Here is a 25,095-nt window from a genome sequence, read left to right as displayed (position 1 = left end):
TATGTTGTGCTATTTTAAATGGTGATCACTTCAAATTTTTTGGAGTTATTTTTTAAAAAGCCCAGCGAATTAGCTGTTGCTTTTGCACCATGATGCAAACATGGGACTGCTGTTTTATTCAGTTTGTCTATGTCGATGTGTGTCTGTCCCTATCAAAAAAACTTTATAATAATAATAACATCTTGGCCTTTGCAAAATGTCATCTGGGCACAGAGAAAGACTTCTGATGGCGATAGTACTCTTATGGAACAGCAATGGCATATATTTGATGTCTAACAAGAGGCACACCATCCTTATACAGCCGTCTATAGTTGCTTAGAAACCATACAGTCGTTTTTATTCTTATGTTGTCATTATTATGACAAAAACAAATTTAAAAAGGCAAAACATAATAATGTTTTGTCATAATATAAGACAGAAAATGCTGAGTCACGTAGTTACTCAGCGGTTCTCCTGGCTGTTCTGTAAGCGGGCTGTTTTGGTCAAAGTGCAGAGTCATTGTGACCTTTTTATTACTTTACAACGCATTCTGAGAAGAAAAGGTGACTTCGTTTGCCTTCAATTATCATTTTATGTAATTTAGACAATAAACAACTTGACATGCAACACCGTGTGTAATTAATTTATCATTTTTTTAAAGAATTGCCGCAATATTTTTTTAATAATATGACATTTTACTGACAAGCTCCTGTGTGGATAAACCCGCTGAATCACGAAAAGAAAACAAAAGAAAATGGGGCTGTCTGGTCTTGTTTAAGCTTTCTAGAAAACTTCCTCGGACTGGCGTCTCCTCCCCGGAAGAAGCTCTTTAAATAAAGGACTGTAGCTTCTGTGCTCAGTTCCGTGTGTTTGGTTCTATACAACCATTTTAACAAGTTTTACCGCAACTATGTCGTCCGAAAAGAGCTTCGCCGCGGGTAAGATTCACCTTGTTTCTAATGGAGACTGAGAAATTAGACGGCTTTTTTTCTTCTTCTTCATGTGCGCGCGCCGCGTAGTTTTGCCAATAGGAACAAGACGAAATTCCTTTAAAAGGATAGATCATTTTAGGACCTATATCAAATTTAAAAAGGCGAATTGAATGAATAAATCAATACTGTAATAATCGCCTCGAAATGGAGAATTGGATACAGGCTCTTTAGAACAAAACCATGAGAAAGAGGGGGCGATTTTCACTTATCCATGTGCTGAATTGATTTTTGTCGGTCAAATAGTCAAATTACGTGCCTTGGCAAATTGTATGCCTTAGAAATTATTATAAGTTCAGTTTGTTTTGCTATTGAGTGATACTGAGCTCTGCTGATGATTATCATCAGACCTAAAGTATTCTCTTTGTTATAATAGTGAACTGCAACTGTGGGTTTTACAGAACTTTTCAGAAAGACGTAGAACAGAAGGCGCTTGTGTTTTAAAGTAGAACATTTTGAGGATTACAGAGACAAAATACAATGTAAAAAACATAATAAAAGAATCAACATAGTTTCAATGTTGCATTTAAATTTAAAACAGGAAGTCCTGCACCTGGTCCGGTGCCGAAAGATCAGGTGCGTCTCTACAGCATGAGATTCTGCCCTTTTGCCCAAAGAACCAGATTGGTGTTGCACGCCAAAGGGATCAAGTAAATAAAATATTGTTTTCTCCAAATAAGAAACTTCATATCCAACCCTGAAATATGATTTGCCTTTACTGAAAGATGTTTTTTGGTGTGTGTGGTTTTTTTTTTCTTTTTTCTTTAGGTTTGAAACCATCAACATCCATTTGAAACAGAAACCTGACTGGTTCCTTGAGAAGAACCCTGACGGTCTTGTTCCTACAATAGAAACACCTGCTGGTGAAGTGGTGAATGAGTCTGTCATCACCTCCGAGTTCCTGGATGAAGTGTATCCTGAGAAGAAGCTGCTTCCAGCAACTCCTTTTGGGAAAGCCCAACAAAAAATGATGCTGGAGCACTTTTCCAAGGTTTGTGTCGAAGAAGAACATCATCATGTAAACCTTTGGTGCTAATTCCATGTGGATGCTGAATGTTTTTCTTTTTGTATGGGAAAAAAATGAGCGAAATCAATCTTGTCTTTTGTAGATAACGCCACACCTCTTCAAGATCTCATCAGCGAGAAGAAAGGGTGATGATGTGTCAGGATTAGAAGCTGAACTGAAGGAGAAGTTCACCAGTCTAAATGAAGTAAGTTGTAATATCTTTTGGGGAAATGTCCAATGGTTAATTCTGCTCAGATTAATTTGGGGCTGTTAATGATTTATGTGAAACTTTTATGGGCTTCTAAAACAGAAATTAGCTGTATTTGTGTGAATTGAATTCAGCTTAAAGTTAGCGTGTAAACTATTCTTGACACGATTGATTGAATGTTTCCGAGACAAAAAATATATTTTTTTCTTTAGTATAATTGTCCTGTTCATTGTGTATACATTTTACCCCCTACTTGTTGATTTGAGATCATCTTGAAGGTAGCCCTTGTCAAGAAAACCCGAGATCATCCCACTTCTCCATGCTGGAGATTTTAGTTTAAAAGTAACAATACATGAAGTTACCTTTAAAGTTAATTACACAAGTAACATCAGGACCCAACAGTAGACTTAAACTTCAGTAAAATCAATCAGGTTGTGTGTGTTGTTTGTGTCTCCTGCAAACTTTGCTTTAATTCTACTTCCTTTTTCTATCTAATCATTAGAAATCATAGTGAGACAGGCAGAGTGTTATGAAAAAGGAACAGCAGGCTTTCTGAGAAAATAGGAAGTAAGTTTCCAGCTTGCAGATTCATCAAAGTAGTTGAGACTATTGCTTATTTCAAAGCATGAAAGTTTTAAAGAATGAAATCTGACCATTTTGAGTAATTGGATAAGACCCAAGGTAAAATACTTACATTAATATTGGTTTACTTGTAAGAATACTTACACTTGTGGGAATACTAAAAAGTAAAACAAGTAACTGTAACTTTGGTATCAAATAATTAGAATAATGGATTATTCTTGGTTTCTTTTCAGAAGACTGTCTGTAATAGCTCACATTATGATTATAATAAGAGTAACTAATAAGTTATGGTTATCATGCTATTATAAATTAATGCTGAATCAAAGAGAAACTAAAAAGGTTACAAATGTGATTTTTGACGTTGAACTTGAAATGCGGTAAAATGTGTAACTCCAATTAAAGACCACTGATGTGTTGGCGGTAGATGGTAGGTGAAAGGATGGGGGGAAAAGAGTAACTAACAGGAGAGCAGAGATGAAAAAAGGCCTTATTTGGAAACAAATTGTTGAACAACTTAAAATGTTGGGAGAGACGATCGAGCAGGCAACGGATGTAGGAGGTCCATTGAGCAACCGTGGGACATTATTATAGACATCAGAACATAATGTCTCTAAGACGGTGATGGATATGAGATCATTCATCAAAGCAGTCAGCCAATGAGACAAGCACAGCAACAGTGTGTTTCAGGCATGTACTCAAATGCTCCACATTTATCTATTTAATTGTGGGTAATGAAGTGACCTCTGACCCTTGCATGTTTTACTCATTGTGGTAGATAAGAATTTTATTGATATAATAAATTACAGCTGCTGTTGCCATGGGTATTTCTGAAGAGGACAGTAATACCCCTGACAGTAATGATAGTGGAAATTGAAGGGCTACTGTGCTTCTAATTTCAGTGTATCTTTTGAGCAAAGCTTTTCAGCGCCTTCCTAATCCGATGTAGGTATTCATTGCTAATAAATGTGGCTTGAGGTTACACTTGTGTCTTCTATTGGAATAATTTGATAAAATGGAAAACATTTTCTGCAGTCACTCTGCTCAGGAAGAAAAAAAAAGAACCAACAGAGTTAGTCAGTGAAAATTACTGGGGATGATCATACATATTAATTATCCTGAAACACTGGAATATATTAGAAACATAAGAAAATATGGGAAAATATTCCAGAATATTAAGAAATGATTGTTTGAATTTGCCAGATATCGTTCTCTTCCGGTGCTTGAAAACTGTTTGAAAGCAAGGGTTTTGCAGAAAGCCAATCAGTGATAATGTGTTTTTGCAAAAAAAAATAAAAAAATAAAAAAATGTCAGTGCAATCTGTCAATGCACAATCTGCACTTTCTGAGATTTTTAAGAGTGTTTTAATGGCAATATATTTGCAAGGTTACATGGGTCAGTCAACATGTCAGACTATTTTAAGTTTTTAGTTGGATAATGTTAAAATAAGTCATTAATGTCCGATATGTTCTCACAAACACAATCCTTAACAACTTTTTGTATTTTAAATACTTATCGTAATTGCTTTGCTTTTTTTTTTCCAGACAGCAGTGCTTAATGTGATTTTTTTTTTTCAGTACTTGGTGAAAAGGAAGACAAAATTCTTTGGTGGTGATACCATTACCTTCATCGACTACATGATGTGGCCATTCTTTGAGAGGCTTGGGATGTTTGAAGTACAACAGTGAGTAATATTTACTTTTTTATTATTTTTATTTTTTTTTGTTTTTTTGTATTTTAGGTTCAAAAAGTTTTCAGATCATTTAATAGGAATAAACCAGACCAACAAGAAGTACAGCAAAAAGTTAATTGTGGTATCAGAGGACATCCCAGTACCTCAGTAGTCAGTGGCACCCGTAAGGCCTGGGTTTTATTCAGAAATATCTATCTCAGGGAATGTATTAAGTCCAAATGATGGCATAGAGTTGGAAATTGATGTGCTGTAAAGTGTTTTCTCTGGATCTTTCAGCTGCCTGGACCACACACCTGAACTGAAGAAGTGGACGGAGCTGATGCTGGAGGACCCGGCTGTTAAAGTCACCATGCACAGCACAGAGAATCACAAAACCTTCTTCAACAACTTCCTGGATGGAAAACCTGACTATGACTATGGCCTGTAGAAAACAAATAATCAACGCTTCATAGCAACAAGTCTACATGTTTTCAATTTCTGTCATATGGCTGTTTTTTTTTGTTTTGTTTTTTTATCTCTTTCTATTGCATTTTGTTTCTACTGGCCATTTAAAAGGTAATTTCATGAAAGTGGGTGTTGGTTCAAAACTTCTTTCTAAAATTAGACATGTGCTATCTATGTCAAAAATAAAAATAAAATATATTCCATCAAAGATATACTGCTGTGTTTTTTTTTTTTTTTTTATCTTTTATCGTTTCACTCTTACCGGTTGCCATAAGATTTAGAGATTCAAACATGAAGGTGCCAGGTTTGGATAAGTAAATATGCAACTATAATGATTCTTCCCTACTTCCTAGAAGTTATGTGTTTAAAGTTATAAAAACAGATGAAAGGTGACAAAATACTGTATTTTTAAAGAATGAAGCTCTAAAGAGCTGCAACATTACAAATCCAATGTCTGCATGCACATTATTCAAATATGCTTATTTGACAAACACTCTGTGCATACTATTTAAGTACAGCTTTTACTATTCAATTAATGTAGGTCATATTTATAAACCACCCATTAATTTGCACACAATAAATAGAAAATATATTCTGTGTGAAAGCTGAACATTGGCTCTGTCTCCTAGATGGTGAATGTGTGAGCACAAAGCTGGAGCTGATTTTGAATGTTGAACACCAAGGGAGTTGCTTCAGGGCAACAGTTCTCACACATTTAACAACTGAATAATTGTCCTACTGAAGGAATTTGGCTTCAGTTCAATGCAGACTGACTTTAGTCTTCATACTACCACAAAAGAAAACCCTTTGAGGTAGTCTTTTCCACCAATATTCAACAATTTAACAAGAGCCAAATATGTTAAGCTTTACTTGTGCTATGTAATGATACCACTCTCTGAGAGAGACGTCCAAGCTTTCACAGTAGCCATGTATTCTGACTACCGTCTGAATACATGACAAAATACAAAGAAATCAGACCTGACAGACCTGTGTGGTGAAACAGGGCATGGAGTGTCAAGATAAGAATGGAATTTGGATTGGGGAAGACATTTTTTGCAGAATGCAAACATGTGCCCTGTAAGAACTGAAAAAGTAAAAGCACATTAGACCAAATATTGTCCTGAGATGCAATCTTTATGAGACATATATGATCACACAGTTAGGACAAATCTCCATTCTTAAAAGCAGGACAGTTTCCAATAAAAGTGCCTATACGATTGTGCTTTTGTGTTCATTGATTTTGCCTGGGGTCCCGAAGCTCAATTTATTATCAATAAGTACTCCTAGGCATTTATATGTACTCTCACGATGTCAAGACTTTTCATGTTAAGATTATTGTGGTACAAAAATGTGTGTTTTTTGCATTCATTGTAAAATAAATAAATAAATAAATAAATAAATAACTTTTACTCTGCAAACTACCTGAAACGGAATAGTTTCAAAAACAAAACAAAACATTGTCCTTTTCTATTATTCGGAGAAACAATATTCAATAAGCACCCCTTTTTTTCCTTCTTTGGCTTATTGTGCAATGTCTCTTTTTGGTTGTTTTTATCTGCATCATTAAAATTGTGAATAAATAAATATATCTAAAGAATTTTAAATGATATATACGGAAAACAATTGCTTCACCTGTAACGCTAAGTCACCTTTCATTTGTATCCGCCTACTTAATGCGCTATTGGCTCCGAATTTTCTGACGCACCTACGCCGGAAGTAGTTAATAAAGTAAAGTAGTTCTGCGCTTTGCATCGTGTTGTCATCTCTGGTCAAACAGATTCCGTCCCAGTCCTCAGGAACGCCATGGCTACTGAAAAATGTTTCGCTAAAGGTAAGAAACGACCAGATAAGTCAACATGGGGACCGTTTCCTGCGTTCTGTCAGCTTGCTAAACTTTGTACCGCGGAGGGTAGTCCAGTTTGTTTTCTCCAAGAATTCGTTTAATTATTGTAACCAACCCTGAAGTGCTAACCTCATTGACATTCTCAGGCAGAAAAAATGATAGGAATAAATCTGCTAAGTCATTGTGGTCTCTGTTATATGACCTCTTCCCTCCTGCTTGTAAATGATCTATTACATCAGCATTTCTTCACCCGTTTGAGCTGCAGGTTTTTTGTTTCCTCATTACCGAGCCATAATGTGTTTGAATCAAAGTTTTTAATATGACATGAATGTGTTGGCAAATGGCATTTTTAAGCGGACAAGTGAATACATTCTGGCTATAACTAGAGTAAAAGTTTGTTTTAGCACTTTCTGAGATACCGACGCAATAGCTTGACGCAGCAGAAATCTGAAAGTAGGTGAATACTTTTTCAAAACACAAGTTATAGAGAATCATTTCAAAAGTTCTCTGACGATTATAAGTGTTTTTGTGTAGTTTGTCACTATAATACTTCTTATCATTTATGTCTTAAGTGTAATATGCGCTACAAAAAGCCAGATCGTTGATTCAGGTCTACTCTTATCCCGTTAAGATATTTATTCTAGTATACCTCAACTTGACCTGATTTTCATCCTTGTCTTTTTAATTATTATTTATTATGAATTAGATTTTTCAGTTGAAATGTTGACGTGAAAGATTAGAAAATTATTGGGAATTTAAAAGAAAAACGTATATTTTTGAATATTACATAATCAGAATAGGATACACATTTGTTGTTTTGTTGCATTTTGTCATGTAAAAGTAACCTTTTTGTGGTTGACCTTAGGAAGCCCTGCACCCGGCCCTGTTCCCAAAGGTCAGCTGCGCCTCTACAGCATGAGATTCTGCCCTTTTGCTCAAAGGACCAGATTAGTGCTGAACGCCAAAGGGATCAAGTAAAAATACATTTTAAAAAATTATTTTCTTTAATCAACATTTTTTTTTTTTAATTCACTGATGAACTTATTTTCTCACTGCCTGATCAACCCGATTTTGTTTCGTATGTAAGATATGACACCATCAACATCGATTTGAAAGAGAAACCCGAGTGGTTTCTTGAAAAGAACCCTCTCGGTCTTGTGCCTGCACTGGAGACATCTGCTGGTGAAGTTATATACGAGTCTCCCATCACCTGTGAGTATCTGGATGAAGTGTATCCTGAGAAAAAGCTTCTTCCATCCTCTCCTTTTGGAAAAGCCCAACAAAGAATGCTGCTGGAGCATTTTTCCAAGGTAAAGATCATGCAAAATTTGCATTAAAATCTTTAGTTTTTGATTATGGCTGTTTTTTCAGTAACCAAAGAAATGCTGCTACTTTTTTTTTATTTAGGTAATACCTTACTTCTATAAGATCCCATCAGCAAGGAGGAAAGGAGAGGATGTCTCTAAACAGGAAGTTGAGCTGAAAGAGAAATTTGCTAAATTGAATGAGGTGGGTCGAATACGTATTGGGATATTTTTCTCCTTTTTTTACCTTCAAGGTTAAATTAATTACTTTCGTCGCCAAATGAGCCCACTATACTCGACACAACACTGATGGTGGTGATTGATTTTCAGCACTTGGAGAAGAAAAAGACAAAGTTCTTTGAAGGTGACACCATCACAATGATCGACTACATGATGTGGCCATTTTTTGAAAGGATCGAGGTCTCTGAGCTGCAGCAGTAAGTAACACTTATAAACCATGTAATAAATATGTAATTTTATTTATGGAAAGTATTCATTGAATAGGTACAAATATGTGCAAAAAAACAGAAGTTAAAAGTTATCATTTACGGTAAAAGAAGCATAAAAAAATATAACAAAAGCAAAGCATTTTGTTTTGAAGTAATTTACTTATTGGTCAGTGCAGTATCATTCAAGTACAGTATTAAAAAAAAACAACAAAAAAAAACATTGTATGACTGGCTGTTGACTGCGGTCATCGGTTTTTAGAAAATAAAACCAAAAACTGTGCTTCTGAAATGTTCTTCTCTGCATCATTTTATTTCCTTCATCTTGTCAGCTGCCTGGACCACACTCCTGAGCTGAAGAAGTGGACTGAGCGCATGCTGGAGGATCCAACTGTTAAAAACACCATGTTCGATATGGACACCTACAAAGCCTTCTACAAGAGTGTCGCTGAGGGGAAACCCAACTATGACTTTGGCCTGTAACAAACAGCTGTTCATCCGTCCATTTATATTCACTACCACAAATCAGCTCCATTATAAAACTGTCCACTGAACAGTCTATGTACTTGATATGTTGCCCGTATTTCTTAGAGATAATTGTCACAAAGTAAATGGATTTGTGTCCCTTTAACTGAATGAGCTTCTGATCAGCCATGTCAAAATTTTGTACTTTTTTAAAAATAAAAATGATGCAGTTTCAGTCTCTGGTTAAAATTATTTTTTCTCTGTTTACTAAAAATAAGTTGTAGATATCAGACACAAACAATACCTTAAAAAAGCACTATGCTTTAAAAAGGAAAAGCATCAGCTGCCTTTGGATTGGGTGGAGTTAGGAGTAACAAAGGGTTCTTGTTAGCTTGTTAAACAGCTCCATCTCTGAAAATGGATTGGTTAACTTCATGACTAAAAAGAGATGCAATCACAAAACCACTTAGGAAAATTTGGTGTAACTACAATTTTTATGTTAATACATACACATATAAATAAAGAAGCTGAGTGGCCTGCACCCCTTTTGTTGAAAAGATCTTTCTGCAAAATACTGCATATATTATCCAACATGTAACCCATCACAACTATCCGTAACCATAAGACACTTAAGTGTTGCAGGTAAGCCTAAAATTAGTCATACCACCTGGCAAATTTGAATTTATAATTATTTCATTCCACCAATAAGTTTATTTTTTACAATAAATGAGACTGGTATTTCTCAAACAGGGAATATCAATTTTGATAACATTTTATAAAAAAAATTACATTCTTCTTAATAAAAATGGCTTAATTGGAATTACAATAATCAAATCCTAACGGCTGACCAGCTTTTTGCATGCTTCCACTGGTATTTATCTTTAGAGATGAGCTCAGGTCTTTGAGGTTGGAAGGTCTCATTATTATCCTTTACATTCAGTCAGATTAAACATTGTCATGAAATGAAGCGATTCGATCTGAAATCTGCCAGTGGTATGAATAATTTTTTGACTTAAGTGTAGGTAAAAAGTGGAGAATCAGTCACCAACTATTTTATTGGTGATATTCTGTGCTAGCTCTCAGGCTCAGTCGCCCTGGATGGTGAGCCATATTAAGCTGCGTCTCTGCTTACAAGCCCTCTTCCAGGCGGTGGCGTTAACATCCATTGGATAAATAAGGTGTATACTCCTCTAAAAGAACAGGCGCATTTCTCAACATCTCTTGGAAGTGCCTAACGGTCGCTGCATAAAGCTTCCTTCTTAGCACCAATGACCTGAACAGATTGATGGGTTCTGCTTTGCGGAATCTCTCAGGAACCCGAATGTCCTGAGGCACTTTCCTGTTCCCGATTAGAGCATGGTACAGTCTCTTCTCCTGCAAGCTCTTCTGCAAGAAGCTGAACACATCCTGAAGCCTACGCTCCAAACTGGCTGCTCCCCATGCAGAGGTCCTGGTGCTAAGTAGCAAGTGCACCATGGCGGTCTTGAAGTGGTAGCTAGTGAGGGCAGATTCTCCTGTCAGACTCAACTGCTTTCTGTGAAGGAAGGTAGCGACCTGAAGGCAGTGCAAGTGGCAAGAATTTTGTGGTAGTCGCTTAGCTAAATACTTCAGCAAATTTCTCTCGCAGACAGCTAAGGAGAGAGGCCAGTATGGGTCTGGGAAACTGTTGTGATCTGACGGAAAGTACGAGACAAAATAAGCGTCCGTGTCTTCCAGCTGGACCACGGGGATGAGGTTCAGTACGATGACTTTTCCAGAACGGAACCGGATCTTCAGAGCACCAGCAGCATCCAGGCTCCGAAAAGTGACCTCAAAGTCGTATTTGTGGGAGATTCCGGCCCACGCTTTGGTGACAGCGATCTGAAACCACCGCATGATTTGATCTTTGGCTAAGAAATGTGTACCAGAGGAGCACAGGAGTTCATCTGGGCTGCGGTTCACTTTGACCACCTTGTTCTTATTATGCAACAGACAAAGCACGTCCTCCCCAAGGTTGGCAGAACCACATAGGCAGGCCTCTTCATCCTCCCCAAACATGGTCACCTTTATGGTGCCAGAACACTGCATGTCTGGTGGAATGTCACTAGAGGAGCTGCACCACAGATGGTACAGGAAAGAGTGAGGATCAGGAGGTGTGAAAGGCACTAAAAGGTCACACATCAGAGGCTGGCACACCTTCCACGACTCAAACATGCTTCCTACGCCAATGAAATCACCAACCTCCATGTCCACCTCCCTGTCACACATGCTCCGGAGCGACTCTAGCAGGTCGTCGGCAAAACCCTCCACAAACTCCCTCACCTTCCAGTTTTCATGGGACGAAGTGTAGGTGCATTTATCGCAGAAGTTCCTCAGGGCATTCTTATCCATCATCCTGGGTGGGATGGATACGGTCTCGGATATTACATCTTCGTCCTCAACTGGACGAATTTCATCTTCTGCAATATCTGCTCTGCACATCTCGATGGCAAGGAATATGACAAAAGACACGGCGCTCCAAAAGTACCAACTGAAACCTTGATCCGATGGGGTCTCCTCCAGCTCGGAGTCCAGCTGCGCAAGCTCTTTCTCCAGCCTGGCATGCTCCATCTCCAGCATCTCTTCGTGCTCCCGCATTCGTGCCACCAGATCCTCATCTTGCTCCGGCAGCGTGGTGTTTTCATGGGGGAAGAGTAACGGGTGATTCAGTATGGCAGCGGCCACCACCATGCAGACACGTGCAATGGTTCCCTGCATCTTGAATTGGCAGTTTAACACACCCGATCAGGCACCAAGCAGACATCGAGACAGCTGTATTTCACATCCTGAAACAGAAACAGAAATATTTCTTTTAGTAAAAGTCCACATGAATATAAGACAATACAAATTTATAAGAGTTATTTATAGGAAGCCCTCCACCCACTGCAGGAAGCACAGACCGTACAACTAAAACAGACGCTGTGTGCTGAGTGACGCACTCATCCACTATCGCACTTGGCTAGAGAGAGGTAGAAAGATTAAACCTTTCAGAAAATGTCACCCCCTCAAAACTGCATGTACTCTCTTCTTGTAAACATCCACATTGAGTTTATCTTTTCAATTTCTGCTGTATAGAAAGGAGGATATTACATAAGCCCAAAAGCTTAATATAAGCCACCCCTAGGATATCATGTTACACAAATGCATAATGTTCAAAATACCCTTGTTACGCAAAAAAATTAACATTTACTTGCCGACAAAGTCCTTGCAGGTATATTCTAGAAGGAATCGTCCAATCTTACATCCTCATAACGTCATAAAGTGATAACATTTTAACTTGACACTTCCTTTGGTGCACTAGAAAAGGGAAGTGAACGTACTATGAGTTCACTTGAACACCACGAGTTGTTTCTTGTCGGCCCGAGGGATTAAAATGACAGCAGTAATGGCGTATGTGAAGCCATAGAAACCCATGAGGTTCTTGTACGACTTACTCACCAGAAATATTTCCAACACTTGCATCAAAACACGCAGTGAATTCGACAAGAGGCCCCAAATGAAACGCATATTAGATAAGCTTTGTTTAGCCACTGTTACAAAAACGTACCACAAAAAATAAGTTTAGCTGCTTATCTTTGATAAGGCATAAACTGTAAATGACTTATCACAACGGAACAAGGCGGGCTGCTTTGACCAACATGTAAAGAAGCAGAATTTAAAAAAAAAAAAAAGCGGATTCTTCGGGTGGGGTGGAGGAGATTCATATATTTAGAAACCTTCTCATGTATTCTTGGTTATTTCTTCCAGAGAGAGGAGAGTAGAACAGCTAGAATTACAAAAACTTGGACATGAGTCTCTCATTAACTCTAAACAGACTTTCTTGTTCCTGTTGAAGAAAAGTACCCCAATAGTATGAGGCTGCCACTGCCATGTTTCACCATGAGGATGGTGTGATCAGGGTGACAGATGCAGTTTACTTCTATCACATTTAGCTGTTTGCATAAAAGCCAAACATTTGACCAGTCACTACATGTGTCTCCTAAAGGGCCTGTTAACTACAAAAGGAATTTTGTAGTCCTTTTTTTCACCATCTCATAAAGGCCAGATTCATGGAGGACTAAACTAATTGTTTTCCCAACAGGGCCTGCTGGCTGTTTGTTAAATGATGCTCTCTTTGCCCAACTAATGAATTTAGGTTGATAACCATATCATACATGTTTGCAGTTGTGCGCCATATGCTTTCTTCACTAAAGCATGCTCTGTCAAGATTCTATACCCAGACTATATGCTGAACCTCAGGACTTCACAGGTGAGCTGTATTTACATTGATAATAAAGGTGGATTCTATTCACTAATTATGTGACTGAGGGGTATCAGAGTAAAGGGGACAGAGTACAAATGCATACCACAACATCACATGTTTTGTGAGGGGGTGCCAATTCCTTCTGAGGGCTTTAAACCAGAACATTGTTTCTCACCAATACAGGAAACAATGTGTTAAAACAAGTGGCTCAATATACATATATAGGTTATTATTTATCCTCACTTGACCAAGGTTAAATGTTTGGAAAGTGAGACAGACTCTGCATGATGTGACCAATAAAAAAAAAAAACACAGCAGGAATTCTACTGCATATTTAACTGTATTTCTATAGATGTAGCTTTACTAAAGTTAATATATTGTCTTGAGTTATTAGATAATGTAATCAAGTAGCTATTATTACGCTTTAGAGTACGTTTGTGAAATATCACAAGAAATGAGTTTTTCCACAAAGACGTAACGAAACCGTGCAAGTACAGTGACGTAATTTTGGCAGTTGGCGGCTCCGCCTTTGTTGCCTTAGCAACTAAATAGAGGGCTAAATGTGGCGGGTAGACAAACATTTTTCCAGACCAAATGAGTCACCGAGAGCCTGAACGGCGAACAAATGAACCTTTGTGCCTCCAGAAACTGTAAGTGGAGTTTTACAACAACAGAGGGCAACTCAAATACTCCCGGGAAAAGGTCTTGCATAATTTGGACAGCATGTTTCAGCATCCCCACGCTGACTTTCCTCTAAAGTGAAGGTTGTAGAGACACCAACATGTTTATCAAAAACGGAGTCGTCAAACCTACCTGCGCGCCCTTCTTGTGGAAGTTCATGTTGATAAAGTCCATCCGGTAAAAGCAGCAGCCTCCATGCGAACAACTCGGGGACAGTTTCTCTCACTCAGCCTCCTCTTCTCAACATTTCCTGGCTGTGCGCTCCACCCATGCTACAAAAAAACAGACCGCCCAGATTTCACTGCTGCGCCCCAAACTAGGGGTTTGTGAGCAATGACAAGACTACTTTCAATCCGCAAATTATTCAGTCGGCCTAACGGCGCACAACTGCAACTGTACTTTAAAATTAGCCCCAGTAGCTACACTTTTCTGCATGTTTTCGTACTCATGGATTTTTTTGCAGCACCACGTATAACCCCAATATCCAAAAATATTGTTCTCTGACTTTAACTTTTTTCCTGATAAAATATGTGAACTTAGTGGTTGCAAATTTTAAAATCATACAACCTTTAGTTAACCATGTGATCTACAGAAATGTAAACCAACACATACATACAAGGATTAGTTTAGTGGTTGTTTTACTGAAAAATGAAACGTCTCTGTGAACCACAAGGTGGAGCTTCAGCACTGGATACAATTAAGTAAAAGGTCAGGAGGCAATTGTTAAGGAGCATATCTCTATCCAGGTGGTCAGGAGCGCCACAGGGGTCAGTACTCCCACCATTGCTTTTCACTCTGTACATCTCAGACTTTCAGATCATATCAGAGTGCTGTCATGTGGAGAAACATTTGGATGACTATGCAGTTGCTGGACTGGAAACTGGGTGCAAAATCTGTCAAATTTTATTTTATAGCACATTTCAGCAAAAAAGCATTTCAGAGTGCTAGCAGGAAGCAAGGGTTGTTTTTGTGTGGCATAGTGTAGCAACAATCGTCTAATATTTAATGTGGAATAAAAACATAGGAGATGATTTTAGGGGGAAACTGCAAAATATCAAACATCATTTCCATTATGAGAGAAGAAGTGAATGGTGGATAAATACCCCAGACTGGTCATACCTGTGAAATTAGTCAAAACATAGTGTATTTTATATCCACAGAAAACTGGGGCATAATAAAACATTTTGATCATTCACACAAATAGGTTGTTTTGATATTTCTGACACTGAAATTAATAGTATAGATGTTAAAATAGCATGAAAACCAAAATTATATTGAAAATTTGATACAGCAGGAAGCTCTTGCTGTCTCCTCCCAATAAAGGTTTAAATGAAGCACAATCTATCACAGTCCATAAAGAGCAAGAAGCTATATGACCTAATCCGGATAAACTTCAAGGCTGTTTTAAAAACACACCGTTTCTGATTTTGCTTATTTATTCAGTATCTGAATCATTTTCAGGCACAGAACTGATACAATCACTTGGGATATTTACTAATTTTCCAAATCTTCAGACAAAATAGTGAAAAAAAATATGTATTATTCTTGGTACTAAAACAAAAGTAAGACATGTACAGCAACATCCATATGCAAAAATCAGACATTTAGGCTGAGATAACAAGGCTTCTAGTCTGAAACAAGTGTCTTCGAACTCTGTCAAGTGTCGTCTATTGATTGTATGCCACTCCATGCTTTCCAAAGATAAATTTTTAATTTAGTAGCGTCACATTCAACTTTTATAGTAGTAGCCTTCCCAGGGCTGTATGTAATATTCTGCCACAAAACACAACTAAACATTTATCCTTTGGTTTTTTCCCCTTTTTATTAAGCAAAATATAACCACTGATGCTCAATGTCCACTTGAATTTGTTTTTGTTTTTTTCAAGTGAATTTAAGATTTGCAACATCTTTAAGAGAAAATCTAAAAAAACAAAACAAAAAAAACAATTATGTCCAGAAATTAAAGAGCAATAAAATTACAAAGGACGATCACATCTGTATTGAGTGGGTGAAAGAGTACAGAAAGACAAAATAAAACTCATTCAACAATGCTAGAGCATCATATGTTGAATCTTTTAAAAACAAGTTGGTAACACTTCATTTGACAGTGTCAAAAACATGACATAACACCTGTCATGAACATAAAAAGTCTTTGACTGTTGTGATGAAGTGTCATTCGGTGAATAATGACACTTTTAATGCAAAGTTGCTCTAAAAGTTGCATTGAAAGTCCATTAAAAATGCCAACTTTGCATTAAATTATAATTTACAAAATCTTGCAAAGTTGGCACTTTTAATGCAACTTGGCGTTAAAAGTGTCATTATTTACCGAACAACACTTCATGACAGGTCAGACATTCGTAAAGCCTCCTTCATGTTCCTAACAGGTGTTATGTCATGTTTATGACAGTGTCATGTCAGTCTTATGCAAATAAAGTGTTACCAACAAGTTAAATAATACATGCTATAAATGCTAAGTATTTTTTGACCTCTTACGTATTTGAACTTTTTATTTATTCAGTGCATATAGAGTAAGCCTCTTTGAAAATTACAAATTTAACGGAAAGTCAGCAGAAGCAACTTAAAAAAAAGCAAAAATACAATAAAGCACAATTTTCCCGCCAGCTGGATCAGCATCTAGATTGCGATAGTCCATTCGCTAAATTTAAAGTTTTTAAAAGTTCATATAAAGATTTTTTTCTTTTTACACATTCTAAGCTTGCAAGATTGTAAACATTTTTGATTGTGCAAAAATAATTCATGCTATCATTTTATTAACATCATAAAATATTAAAAATATTTAGGCAGAACTACATTGTGTAGGAGAGTCCATCGGATACAGAATGGCTTTGATTTTGTCCGCCTTGTTGTTTTTCCTCATTTTCCGCAGGATCGCGATCAGCTCTACTGAGGCAGGCATGCCCTTTGCCTCCATCCATTTTTTCAGTAGTTCTTGGGTCCACATTTCACCATCATTGTGGTGGCTGAGTTTTGCATTCTCAATGGAATTTGCCATCTGACAACTGAGTGCAATTTGGCACATATCTTTCCAGCCGATTATTTCTGCAACGTCCACTATGTGCGGCTCCATATCCACTGGGATGAAAAGACAGGGAAGATGTGACTTGGGGCAACCAAGGAAAACACGACGGATTTATTGATCATGCAGAGACATATTCTGTCTTACCTGGAAGAAGTGGGTCACTCTGTGAAGCACAGAGAGATTATTAGTTTTTAATTAGCTTACATCTACAGAATCATTTGCTATTCCACAGAACTGTTACACAAACACGGTAGTAGTTAGGACAACGAACCTGTCCCTCCTACGTAAAGGATCAGCTTGTTTAAGGTTAAAGAAGAGAAAGACGTTTAAAACTTTGTCTTCTAGGTGAATCTAGAAAACACGACACAGAAGCCTAGTATCTTAAAATATAAAGGTTGCTAAGTTAATGAACTTACCACGGGGCCAGAGGGCTTTGGTGTGTCTTTTTTTAAAAATCCTTTAGAAATAGTAAAAAAAAAGAAAGAAAAACAATTTGTTATTGTAAAAATATTTACAATTTGTTATTGTAAATAACAATAAATGGATTGAATTATTGTTATGCATGATAAACAATGCTGTTTACTGAAATCCAAATGAATATCTGGCATACATGTATTGAGTGTTAGGTACGCTTACCCAGAATTTTCTTCCTGAACATGGCGACAACGGCGACAACAACGGCGACAACAAAAAAAACTGCAATCACAATGCCAGCGTTTGCACCACCTGTTAAACCTTAAAAGGAAAACACAACACTTTTATCATAAGCTCTTCCACACCACTCCTGTTCATAAATGAGGTAAAAGTAAATTTCATAAACCAATTTGAATGTGTCATTGTAAAATAAATTCAACAATAGCTCACCAGGACTTTCACCAGAACTTTCCTCGTTGCAAACTGCATCACTGGTGCGTGTGCAGGCATCTTTGATGCCGGTGGAATCACATCTTAAAGTAAGTAGTAGACCAGGTCAGTTTTTTTTTTTTTCTTTTTCCTCAAAATAAGTTTAAGGACAAGTGGAAGAAGTTTTGTTTAACAGGAGCCCAAATGTAAAGCTTTCAAACTTATGCTCTTACAATGTTCAACTAATAAAACCACGTAAATTGCTTGCCTTTTCCAAATATATTCAGAGTTATCAGAATAACTGAACTCCAGAGCCTGGACTTCATTTATGTGTGCACTAGACATGGGCTGGTTACTGAGGAGAAAGGGATACTAATGTTTTAATAAATAATAATTATAATAAAAAAAATCCTAAACCCCTCATGTGGATTGAAGTCATTTTGATTATATAAAATAAAATGCTGAAGGAAGTGACATTTCCTCTGGTTTTATAAAACAGAATGTGGTCAACCACATGTTCCTGTGCACCCCGGGTCACTGGTCGTCAGAAGGTGCTGCACTTTTTCTACGTTAAAGGGAATGTTCTTACTTAGTTTCCTAAGTCTACAAATCAAAAATAATAATAAAAAAGAAGTTTATATTATTAATAAACAATATGAAACATTATTCTAGCAACTGTAGGAATACTTGCAAGTTTGCTGTTCCTTTACTTAGATAAAAGCAATTACACTTTGTTATGCATTACTGTTTTTGAGTCACTAACATCTGAAGCCGTGAATTTCTACATGGGGCTATCACACACACAGTCTCATAGTGCCTATGCTTATGTGCAATTCTTTGTGTGTTGATGATGCGTATGTTTTTCCTGATTTTGAAATGTGCATTTTTAATTGTCTTACAGGTTATTTTACACCCCGCAGTGATTAATACCGATCCACTGCAAGGTGCTGCTGGTTTTGGTTGTAGATTTCAGTTGAAATGCAATAAGCTGGTAACTGTGCAGGATAATGAAATATTTTAAAGGTATTAGATATGTTAAGTTTCATTTTGTCGTTTCTTTAATAATATACTTGCAGCTTTATCATAAATGACTTCATAAGGAATTATTGTGTTGCATAATATAAAATATATTAGGATTAGAGTGTGGGTTTTGATGTCTTCAATGTATTTGATGTTTTGTTCTTTTATTTTTATTACTTTCTTTTTATTTCTCTTTCTCACTGTTTGTGTCACATGCTGTTTTTATTTTAATTATGTAAAGCACTTTGAAATGCCTTGATGCTGAAATGTGCTATACAAATAAAATTTGATTTGATTTGATTTGACAAATGTCCAACTAAATGTTTACATGCATTTAACAATATATTTATAATTATTTGCCATCACAATTTCAAGTTGAATGGTTATTTATTGGAGCCGTGTAATTTAGAACGTTCAATAAACAGACTAAATTACAAAAATTAAATCCAATGAGTCAGGGTTCATTTTCTGAACTATATTTATCAGAATAGTCTTAAGATTGCCCAACACATCCCTACAAGTGACGTGTGATCTAACAAGAAACTTAATAAAAACAATGTTCTATAAATGGTGGAGCATAAAGATCTGACAGAAGCAAGCCTACCTTGTACAGGGATGGCAGATTTTACAGGTTCCTTCTTTAGTGGGGCAGTAATAACCTTCCTTACATGTACACTTTGTGTCATTGATGGCGGTGCAGCGTTCTTTTACTTCTAAATTAGCTGAAAGAACAAAACAAAGTTGTAACTGAGAACTTTTCACACATAAACCCCCCATGCTGAAAATAGACTCAATGCTCTGGTTCACTGCATTTTTTTTGCTTTATTGAAAAGCAGCTCATTCTTCTTTCTTATATCACTAAAACATTAACTGCATAAACAAATAATTCTGCAAGTACAATTTGCGAAAATATGAAAATCAAGGTACTCAAGACATTAACTGCTTGTTGATCTTACAAAGCTATCCTGGTTCCATTTCAAAAAATATATTAGAAAACATAAATAGATCTGAGACTTTTTATAGGATACATATCGAATTAAAACCAAAAATAGAAAATTATCCTCTTGATATAAAAGAATATTAATTTGTTCAGTCTCAGCCAGATGCATTAATGCAGGTGGGTAGAGGTGATAAGAGTGTGACTCACTGGTGTGCTTGCAAAAAAAATATGACTTTTCCTGACAGTAAAACAAACCACAGTAAAAAAAAAAACGAAAAAAAACAACTTATTTGAATTTGACATTGTGGTGTGTGCCACCATGGTACGCCCTCTGCTATCCTGCGAGGATAAGTGGGTGCAGAAAAAGGGGATGACAGTGCAGACTTCATCGGTTAGTCTCCACTGTTCAGTTAGTCTGAGAAAATTGTCAAGTAAAGCCCTCCTGCTAGGATTTTACCGTTTTCTGGACCACAGGATGTGCAGATTTCACAGGAGTCCTTAGAATTGGGTTCACTGTTATAAGTCCCATCGTCACAAAATGCACATTCTCGATCGTCTGCAGTTTTAGTGCAGTGCTCTACCACTTTCTGACCTGCAATTTAAACAAACATGAATCGGAGTAAAGAAAAACAAACGGTGATAAAGGATAAGCGGTTGCACTGAATTTGATTTAAGAGTAAAGAGGGAAGGGGAGTGAATACAAATACCCGTCGCATTTTCAGGTTTTGATGTGTAAAACATTTACAAAACCCTTTGTAATTTTTCTTCACATAATTTTTTGTTGTTGTTTTTCACTTTTATGTCCATAGTGGCAGGTGTTGTACAGTTGTATACATTTCATGCATGGCATGGATTTGGACGGTCAGATGGGCTGTAAACCACCATCTTTCACTGCCAAGAGTTAAGTCAGTGTTTCTCAACCCTGGTCCTCACCGCCCCCCCTGCTCTGCATGTTTTAGATGTGCCTCTATTCCAGAACAGCTGATTCAAATGATTGCATGACTATCACATGCTGCAGAAGCCTGTTAATCACCCAGAGATACAATTCAGGTGTGTGGCAGAAGGGAAATACTTAAGACATCCAGGAGAGGGGGTCGGTGAGGACCAGGGTTGAGAAACACTGAGTTAAGTGCTGATCTGAACCAGGTGGATGGTTAATATCAATTCAAAATTTGAAGCGTGGCCAACACGGACTGAACGGCTTTGTTCACTTCCTCTGGTGCCACTGCTAAAACTACAGGCAGGCTCTAAAAGAGAATCAATCAACGTCATTGTTCACAACTTCTCCTTCTGTTCGCTGATTGGCCCAGTAAAAAAAAAAATCTACCGGAGACAATCCTAGTCAAGGGGAGAAAACTCAGACTGTGGAGGAAGCAAGATTTTTTTTTTTTTTTTAGAGGAATTGCACAGGAAATCAACAGCCAGCCTATGGGGCTCCTAATCTCACTTCAGCATGAACATACAGCTGTTTAGCAGAGTAAATATGTATTTGTTTTTGGCAGATGTTCCCCCAATGCTTTAACACCTTGGGCAGAAAGCCATAGTTTGCAGGTATATATAAAAAAAAACGTATTTTCTTAGACTGAATATTTTCAGACATTAAATTTTTCATAAAACTTACCAGCTGCACATTTACAGCAGTTTATGCCATTGTGCTCGTAAGTGCCATCTTGACATCCCTGCCTTTTCACACGAAGCTTTTCTCGAAAAGAGTGTCGGACATTTAGTTCGGTAGATACTGGAGAAACATCACTGAAAAAGAAAGTAAAACATTCATTTCCTTTCTGTTCATTCCTTAAAACAATTCAAACAAATCTTGTATTATTGTAATGTAGTTTAATTGAATACGCCCCTATTTACCAACAGGTTACAAGAAAAATCTCATTTAAAACTCGTGTGTTGCGGCGAACTTGGCTGCCCTTGTTTTTGTTTTTTTTCTTCTTCTTCTTTTCCCTATGGATCGACGAACCACACCTTTTCTTAAACACAGCTACATGAAAACGGCTCGTTTCTTTAAAATGTTCTTTTCTCGGTTCCTTCTTTTATGACAAAAGCCAATTCTTTTCCAAATTTTAATCCCGATTACAATTTACTCAACTCTATACGGGCTTTAAATCAAGTTGTGGTCATAACAGCCTCGAGTGTCACCGAACACACACCGCATGTAATTAAAAAAACATTTAATGAATCCACAAAACTACTGTATGTGTGTAAAAATGTCGCTTTACTTACTTTAGAAAAAGGACGACACAAAATAAAAGGAGAACCTCGGAGAATTTGCGTGAGGACGCCATTGTTGACTCGGACTGAACGTAAGCTTCCGTGTTACGTCATATATTTTTTTCTAACTTTCATTTTCTATTGGCAGCTCGTGCTTTCTTTTTCTTTTTCTTTTTCTTTTTTTTAACAAAGTTTAGTTTTTTAAAACGTTATTTTTGTCCTTTTCTCTTATGACAGCATATACAATTTGGACGCTTTATTGATTTTCTTTTTGTAAATATCAGGTTCTCCGGTTAAAAAGTGGCTCGTTTTGCGATTCTGATAGTTGTTCATATGATAATTAACAGTAAGTCGAGGTGTTTTGGGAAGTCCCAAACAAACACGCTCAGACTCAGGGTTTTCCCAAGAACTCAAACTGAATGCCCGCATCCTCAAACTAGAAAACCTGTTCGAGATTAAATGTGGGCCTATGCGTTTTTTTTTTTTTAAAGAAAACTTATCAGATAAAGTTGTAATGTAATCTCTAGGGTAAGCTTATACACCTTAAGAGACAGAAAATGATGCTCATAAATTCATGCTTTCCAGGACAGGCAAAAGGGAAAAAAATTATACACAGCTTTGAACTGACAAGTTAGTTTGTGAAAACAATTTTATTATATATTCAATACATCCATTGTCTAATGATGCGCTAACCTTTTACCTTAAAACACATAAATGTGTTTAAAATATGCCTTTATTTAATACCTTGTGTAATCAAAAGATAAATAATCGCTTTGTTGTATAACAAAAAGTCCAGTTTAGACGTCTTCAAACGCTACACTTCACTTCCACCACTAGGTGGTGCTGTTGCGCTTTGGTGATATGGCTGCAGGAAAGGCGGTAGAATTTAAAAGATTACATGGATTAAAACCAGATTATTTCTCTTGTGAAGCTTTGCAGCTTTCAACATGTTGAAATGCTAACGGATTGGCAAAGAGCCAAAAGAGGTTGCATTGCTATGAAAACACGACAGTTCAGAATAATCATGGTTCATTTATGTTTTTATATAATTAATATTGTATAAATGAATATTGAATCAGCATGTTTTAGTGATTCGTGATATTATTGAAATGACATAGTGGACCTCATTAGATGGAGAATTTATTTACTAAGCTGAATAGTTGAAGGAAAGTTTCCATGTGGGAAATATTCCTAAATTAGAGGAGAACTCACATGATTTGCATGTTTTTGCATCACTTCCACTGCCTTCACTGACCATAAAGCTGTCTTGGAGAGAACAAAGGAACCCTCTCAAGTGTTATAAGACAATTATGATGAAGTTCTCTTTTTTTCCAATGGGAAAGCAACAAAGGTTGAAAATATTTAAACAAAAAAAATGTTTCAAGATCCATTCTCAATAGAGTTTTCCTGTGCAATTACACACACACACACACACACACAAAAAAAAAATCATTTCCAGCACACTCTGGGCTTTCTCCTCTTGACTCGGATTGTCTGTCTCTGGTAGATATTTGATCAGACCAATCAGCGAACAGAAGGAAAAGTTGTGAACAATGACTTTGATTTTCTACGTTGGTTTGGAATTGCAATCTGCCCGTAGCTTTAGCAATGGCAGCAGAGGGAGTGAACAAAGCCGTTCAGTCCGTCTGGGCCACGCTTCAAAGATCTGAACTGATATTAACAGCCGCCTCGTTCGGATGGGCACTTCTCTCTTCACAGTGAAGGAAGGTTGTTCACAGTGCAGGCAACTTCTGGTAAGCTCCTCATGGCGCATTACGTACATTAGCGATTGGGTAAAATTTAAAACCTCAACACAGTGCACACCTCCAGGAAACAATCGTTTCTCAACAGCAGAGAGTTCAGGCCCTCAGTATGAAGCAAATTGCAGTACAAAAGACGACAAGTCTCACTGGTGTCACAGCAGTTTTTACAAGCTCTGCTTCATGTTTACTTGCAGAGTGTGTGTTATTTACAATGAGAAAGGTGGCATATTAACTCATTAGCAAATCATCTACAGCCAAATGGCAAACAATTAGCATATAAAATCATAAAAAGTATAATTTATAGAAGAACAGCAGCTCAGTAAGGTCACATGAATGTTCTTTCACCTTAACCGATAGTGTAAGACAAATGGTTTCACAATTTGTCTCCGATTGGTTACTCACATGACCGCATTTTTCTACAAAATAGTTTGGGTAGAGTATAAAAAACAATTACTCAGTTGGTAGTCGTAAAAGCAATTACAACTGATATATTGATGTATGGTTGATTGTGAGGCATAAATGGCAGGTGGCTGCATTTCGAACCTGAACAAGAAGTCAGGTGCAGAGTAGCAAAAGGCCAAAGCAACCAGTAATGTAAACATTTCCATCTCCGACTGGCTGTAAGCAGGAAACTTCATCTCCATTTCATTAAAGCTTGCTAAGAGAGTTGCATTATCCTTAGCCACAGATGCCCTGGAGCCACTCTGACAGGAGCGAGGGTACCATGCACTGGCGCCACCAGCAGGCAAGGCGGGTGAAGTGGTTTGCCCAGGGACACAACGGCAGAGGCAGACAGAGGGGAAATCGGATCAGTTCACTGACTGAGGGACGAACTCCTACCACTGTCATAAACTATCGTCGGCGATACAATACAAGCCAGAGGAATTAATGAATAGCTTAAAAGTTAACGAATCTAGTAGAATGATCTATTTTCACTAATATGACCTAAGACAGCATATTAAATCCTTAAATGTCAACAGGAATAAGACAAAAATGTTCTCCATAGAAAAACATGTGAAACATCCTAGTTAGTTAATGTAATTGTTCTTTGTGATTAATAAAGCATGACTGATTGATTGATTGATTGGTTATTTATATAGTGTTACAAGTAGGGCGGCAACTAACAAATATTTTACTGATTGATTATTCTAGTAATTATTTTGACAATTAATTGATTAATTTGATTTAAAAAACTGGTACTTTCTAGAGACTTTTCATTTAACCATTGAAGAATTTTTTGTACAATATTAAATATACTTTAAAAGATGCAAATAACATCACTTCCTTTTCAAAATAAGAAAATAACAATTTTGTTGACTAAACGGATCCATCTTCACCTAGAAAAGTACTTCTAATATCAATATGTG

At 37.0% G+C, this 25,095-nt stretch overlaps 4 protein-coding genes across 5 annotated transcripts; 2 read left to right on the top strand and 2 right to left on the bottom strand.

Annotated features, from left to right (window-relative positions):
• The first annotated feature begins 764 nt into the window (after positions 1–764).
• Positions 765–5,111, top strand: LOC103133534 (glutathione S-transferase omega-1-like). The gene is made up of 6 exons (XM_007545306.2): positions 765–917; positions 1,510–1,618; positions 1,737–1,959; positions 2,078–2,179; positions 4,340–4,446; positions 4,732–5,111. Exons 1-6 carry the CDS (start codon positions 890–892, stop codon positions 4,880–4,882), a joined length of 720 nt encoding a protein of 239 aa, XP_007545368.1. The 5' UTR covers positions 765–889; the 3' UTR covers positions 4,883–5,111.
• Positions 5,112–6,609: 1,498 nt separating this feature from the next.
• LOC103133533 (glutathione S-transferase omega-1-like) lies at positions 6,610–9,192 on the top strand. Its single transcript, XM_007545305.2, has 6 exons — positions 6,610–6,730; positions 7,608–7,716; positions 7,830–8,052; positions 8,150–8,251; positions 8,377–8,483; positions 8,825–9,192. The coding sequence occupies exons 1-6, from the start codon at positions 6,703–6,705 to the stop codon at positions 8,973–8,975; spliced, it is 720 nt and encodes a 239-aa protein (XP_007545367.1). The 5' UTR covers positions 6,610–6,702; the 3' UTR covers positions 8,976–9,192.
• A 240-nt stretch (positions 9,193–9,432) lies between these two features.
• itprip (inositol 1,4,5-trisphosphate receptor interacting protein) lies at positions 9,433–14,239 on the bottom strand. The gene is made up of 2 exons (XM_007545304.2): positions 14,032–14,239; positions 9,433–11,761 (listed from the first exon to the last, which is right to left on the bottom strand). The coding sequence occupies exon 2, from the start codon at positions 11,691–11,693 to the stop codon at positions 10,113–10,115; it is 1,581 nt and encodes a 526-aa protein (XP_007545366.1). The 5' UTR covers positions 11,694–11,761; positions 14,032–14,239; the 3' UTR covers positions 9,433–10,112.
• Positions 14,240–16,379: 2,140 nt separating this feature from the next.
• On the bottom strand, positions 16,380–22,086 carry fas (Fas cell surface death receptor). 2 transcript variants are annotated; one of them, XM_007545303.2, is made up of 9 exons: positions 21,978–22,086; positions 21,367–21,497; positions 20,203–20,337; positions 19,410–19,527; positions 17,807–17,889; positions 17,579–17,677; positions 17,359–17,399; positions 17,087–17,105; positions 16,380–16,995 (listed from the first exon to the last, which is right to left on the bottom strand). In XM_007545303.2, the coding sequence occupies exons 1-9, from the start codon at positions 22,037–22,039 to the stop codon at positions 16,700–16,702; spliced, it is 984 nt and encodes a 327-aa protein (XP_007545365.1). In that variant the 5' UTR covers positions 22,040–22,086; the 3' UTR covers positions 16,380–16,699. The 2 variants fall into 2 exon arrangements, with proteins under 2 accessions (XP_007545365.1, XP_016523432.1); XM_016667946.1 differs by having other exon boundaries at positions 17,819–17,889.
• Between the last annotated feature and the right edge of the window lie 3,009 nt (positions 22,087–25,095).

This window comes from Poecilia formosa, unplaced genomic scaffold (genome assembly GCF_000485575.1).
Source record: "Poecilia formosa unplaced genomic scaffold, Poecilia_formosa-5.1.2 Scaffold12, whole genome shotgun sequence".
NCBI lineage: Eukaryota > Metazoa > Chordata > Actinopteri > Cyprinodontiformes > Poeciliidae > Poecilia > Poecilia formosa.
This window is presented reverse-complemented; position numbering and strand designations above follow the sequence as displayed.

Coding starts and splice junctions, on each gene's coding strand:
- LOC103133534 (XM_007545306.2), top strand. CDS start 890: ATGTCGTCCGAAAAGAGCTTCGCCGCGG. Junction 918..1,509: donor CGAAAAGAGCTTCGCCGCGG/GTAAGATTCACC, acceptor AATTTAAAACAG/GAAGTCCTGCACCTGGTCCG. Junction 2,180..4,339: donor AGTTCACCAGTCTAAATGAA/GTAAGTTGTAAT, acceptor TTTTTTTTTCAG/TACTTGGTGAAAAGGAAGAC.
- LOC103133533 (XM_007545305.2), top strand. CDS start 6,703: ATGGCTACTGAAAAATGTTTCGCTAAAG. Junction 7,717..7,829: donor CTGAACGCCAAAGGGATCAA/GTAAAAATACAT, acceptor TTCGTATGTAAG/ATATGACACCATCAACATCG. Junction 8,252..8,376: donor AATTTGCTAAATTGAATGAG/GTGGGTCGAATA, acceptor ATTGATTTTCAG/CACTTGGAGAAGAAAAAGAC.
- itprip (XM_007545304.2), bottom strand. CDS start 11,693: ATGCAGGGAACCATTGCACGTGTCTGCATGGTGGTGGCCGCTGCCATA.
- fas (XM_007545303.2), bottom strand. CDS start 22,039: ATGGCGTCCTCACGCAAATTCTCCGAGGTTCTCCTTTTATTTTGTGTC. Junction 21,498..21,977: donor TGTGTCGTCCTTTTTCTAAA/GTAAGTAAAGCG, acceptor TTTCTTTTTCAG/TGATGTTTCTCCAGTATCTA. Junction 20,338..21,366: donor CTGCTGTAAATGTGCAGCTG/GTAAGTTTTATG, acceptor TTTAAATTGCAG/GTCAGAAAGTGGTAGAGCAC.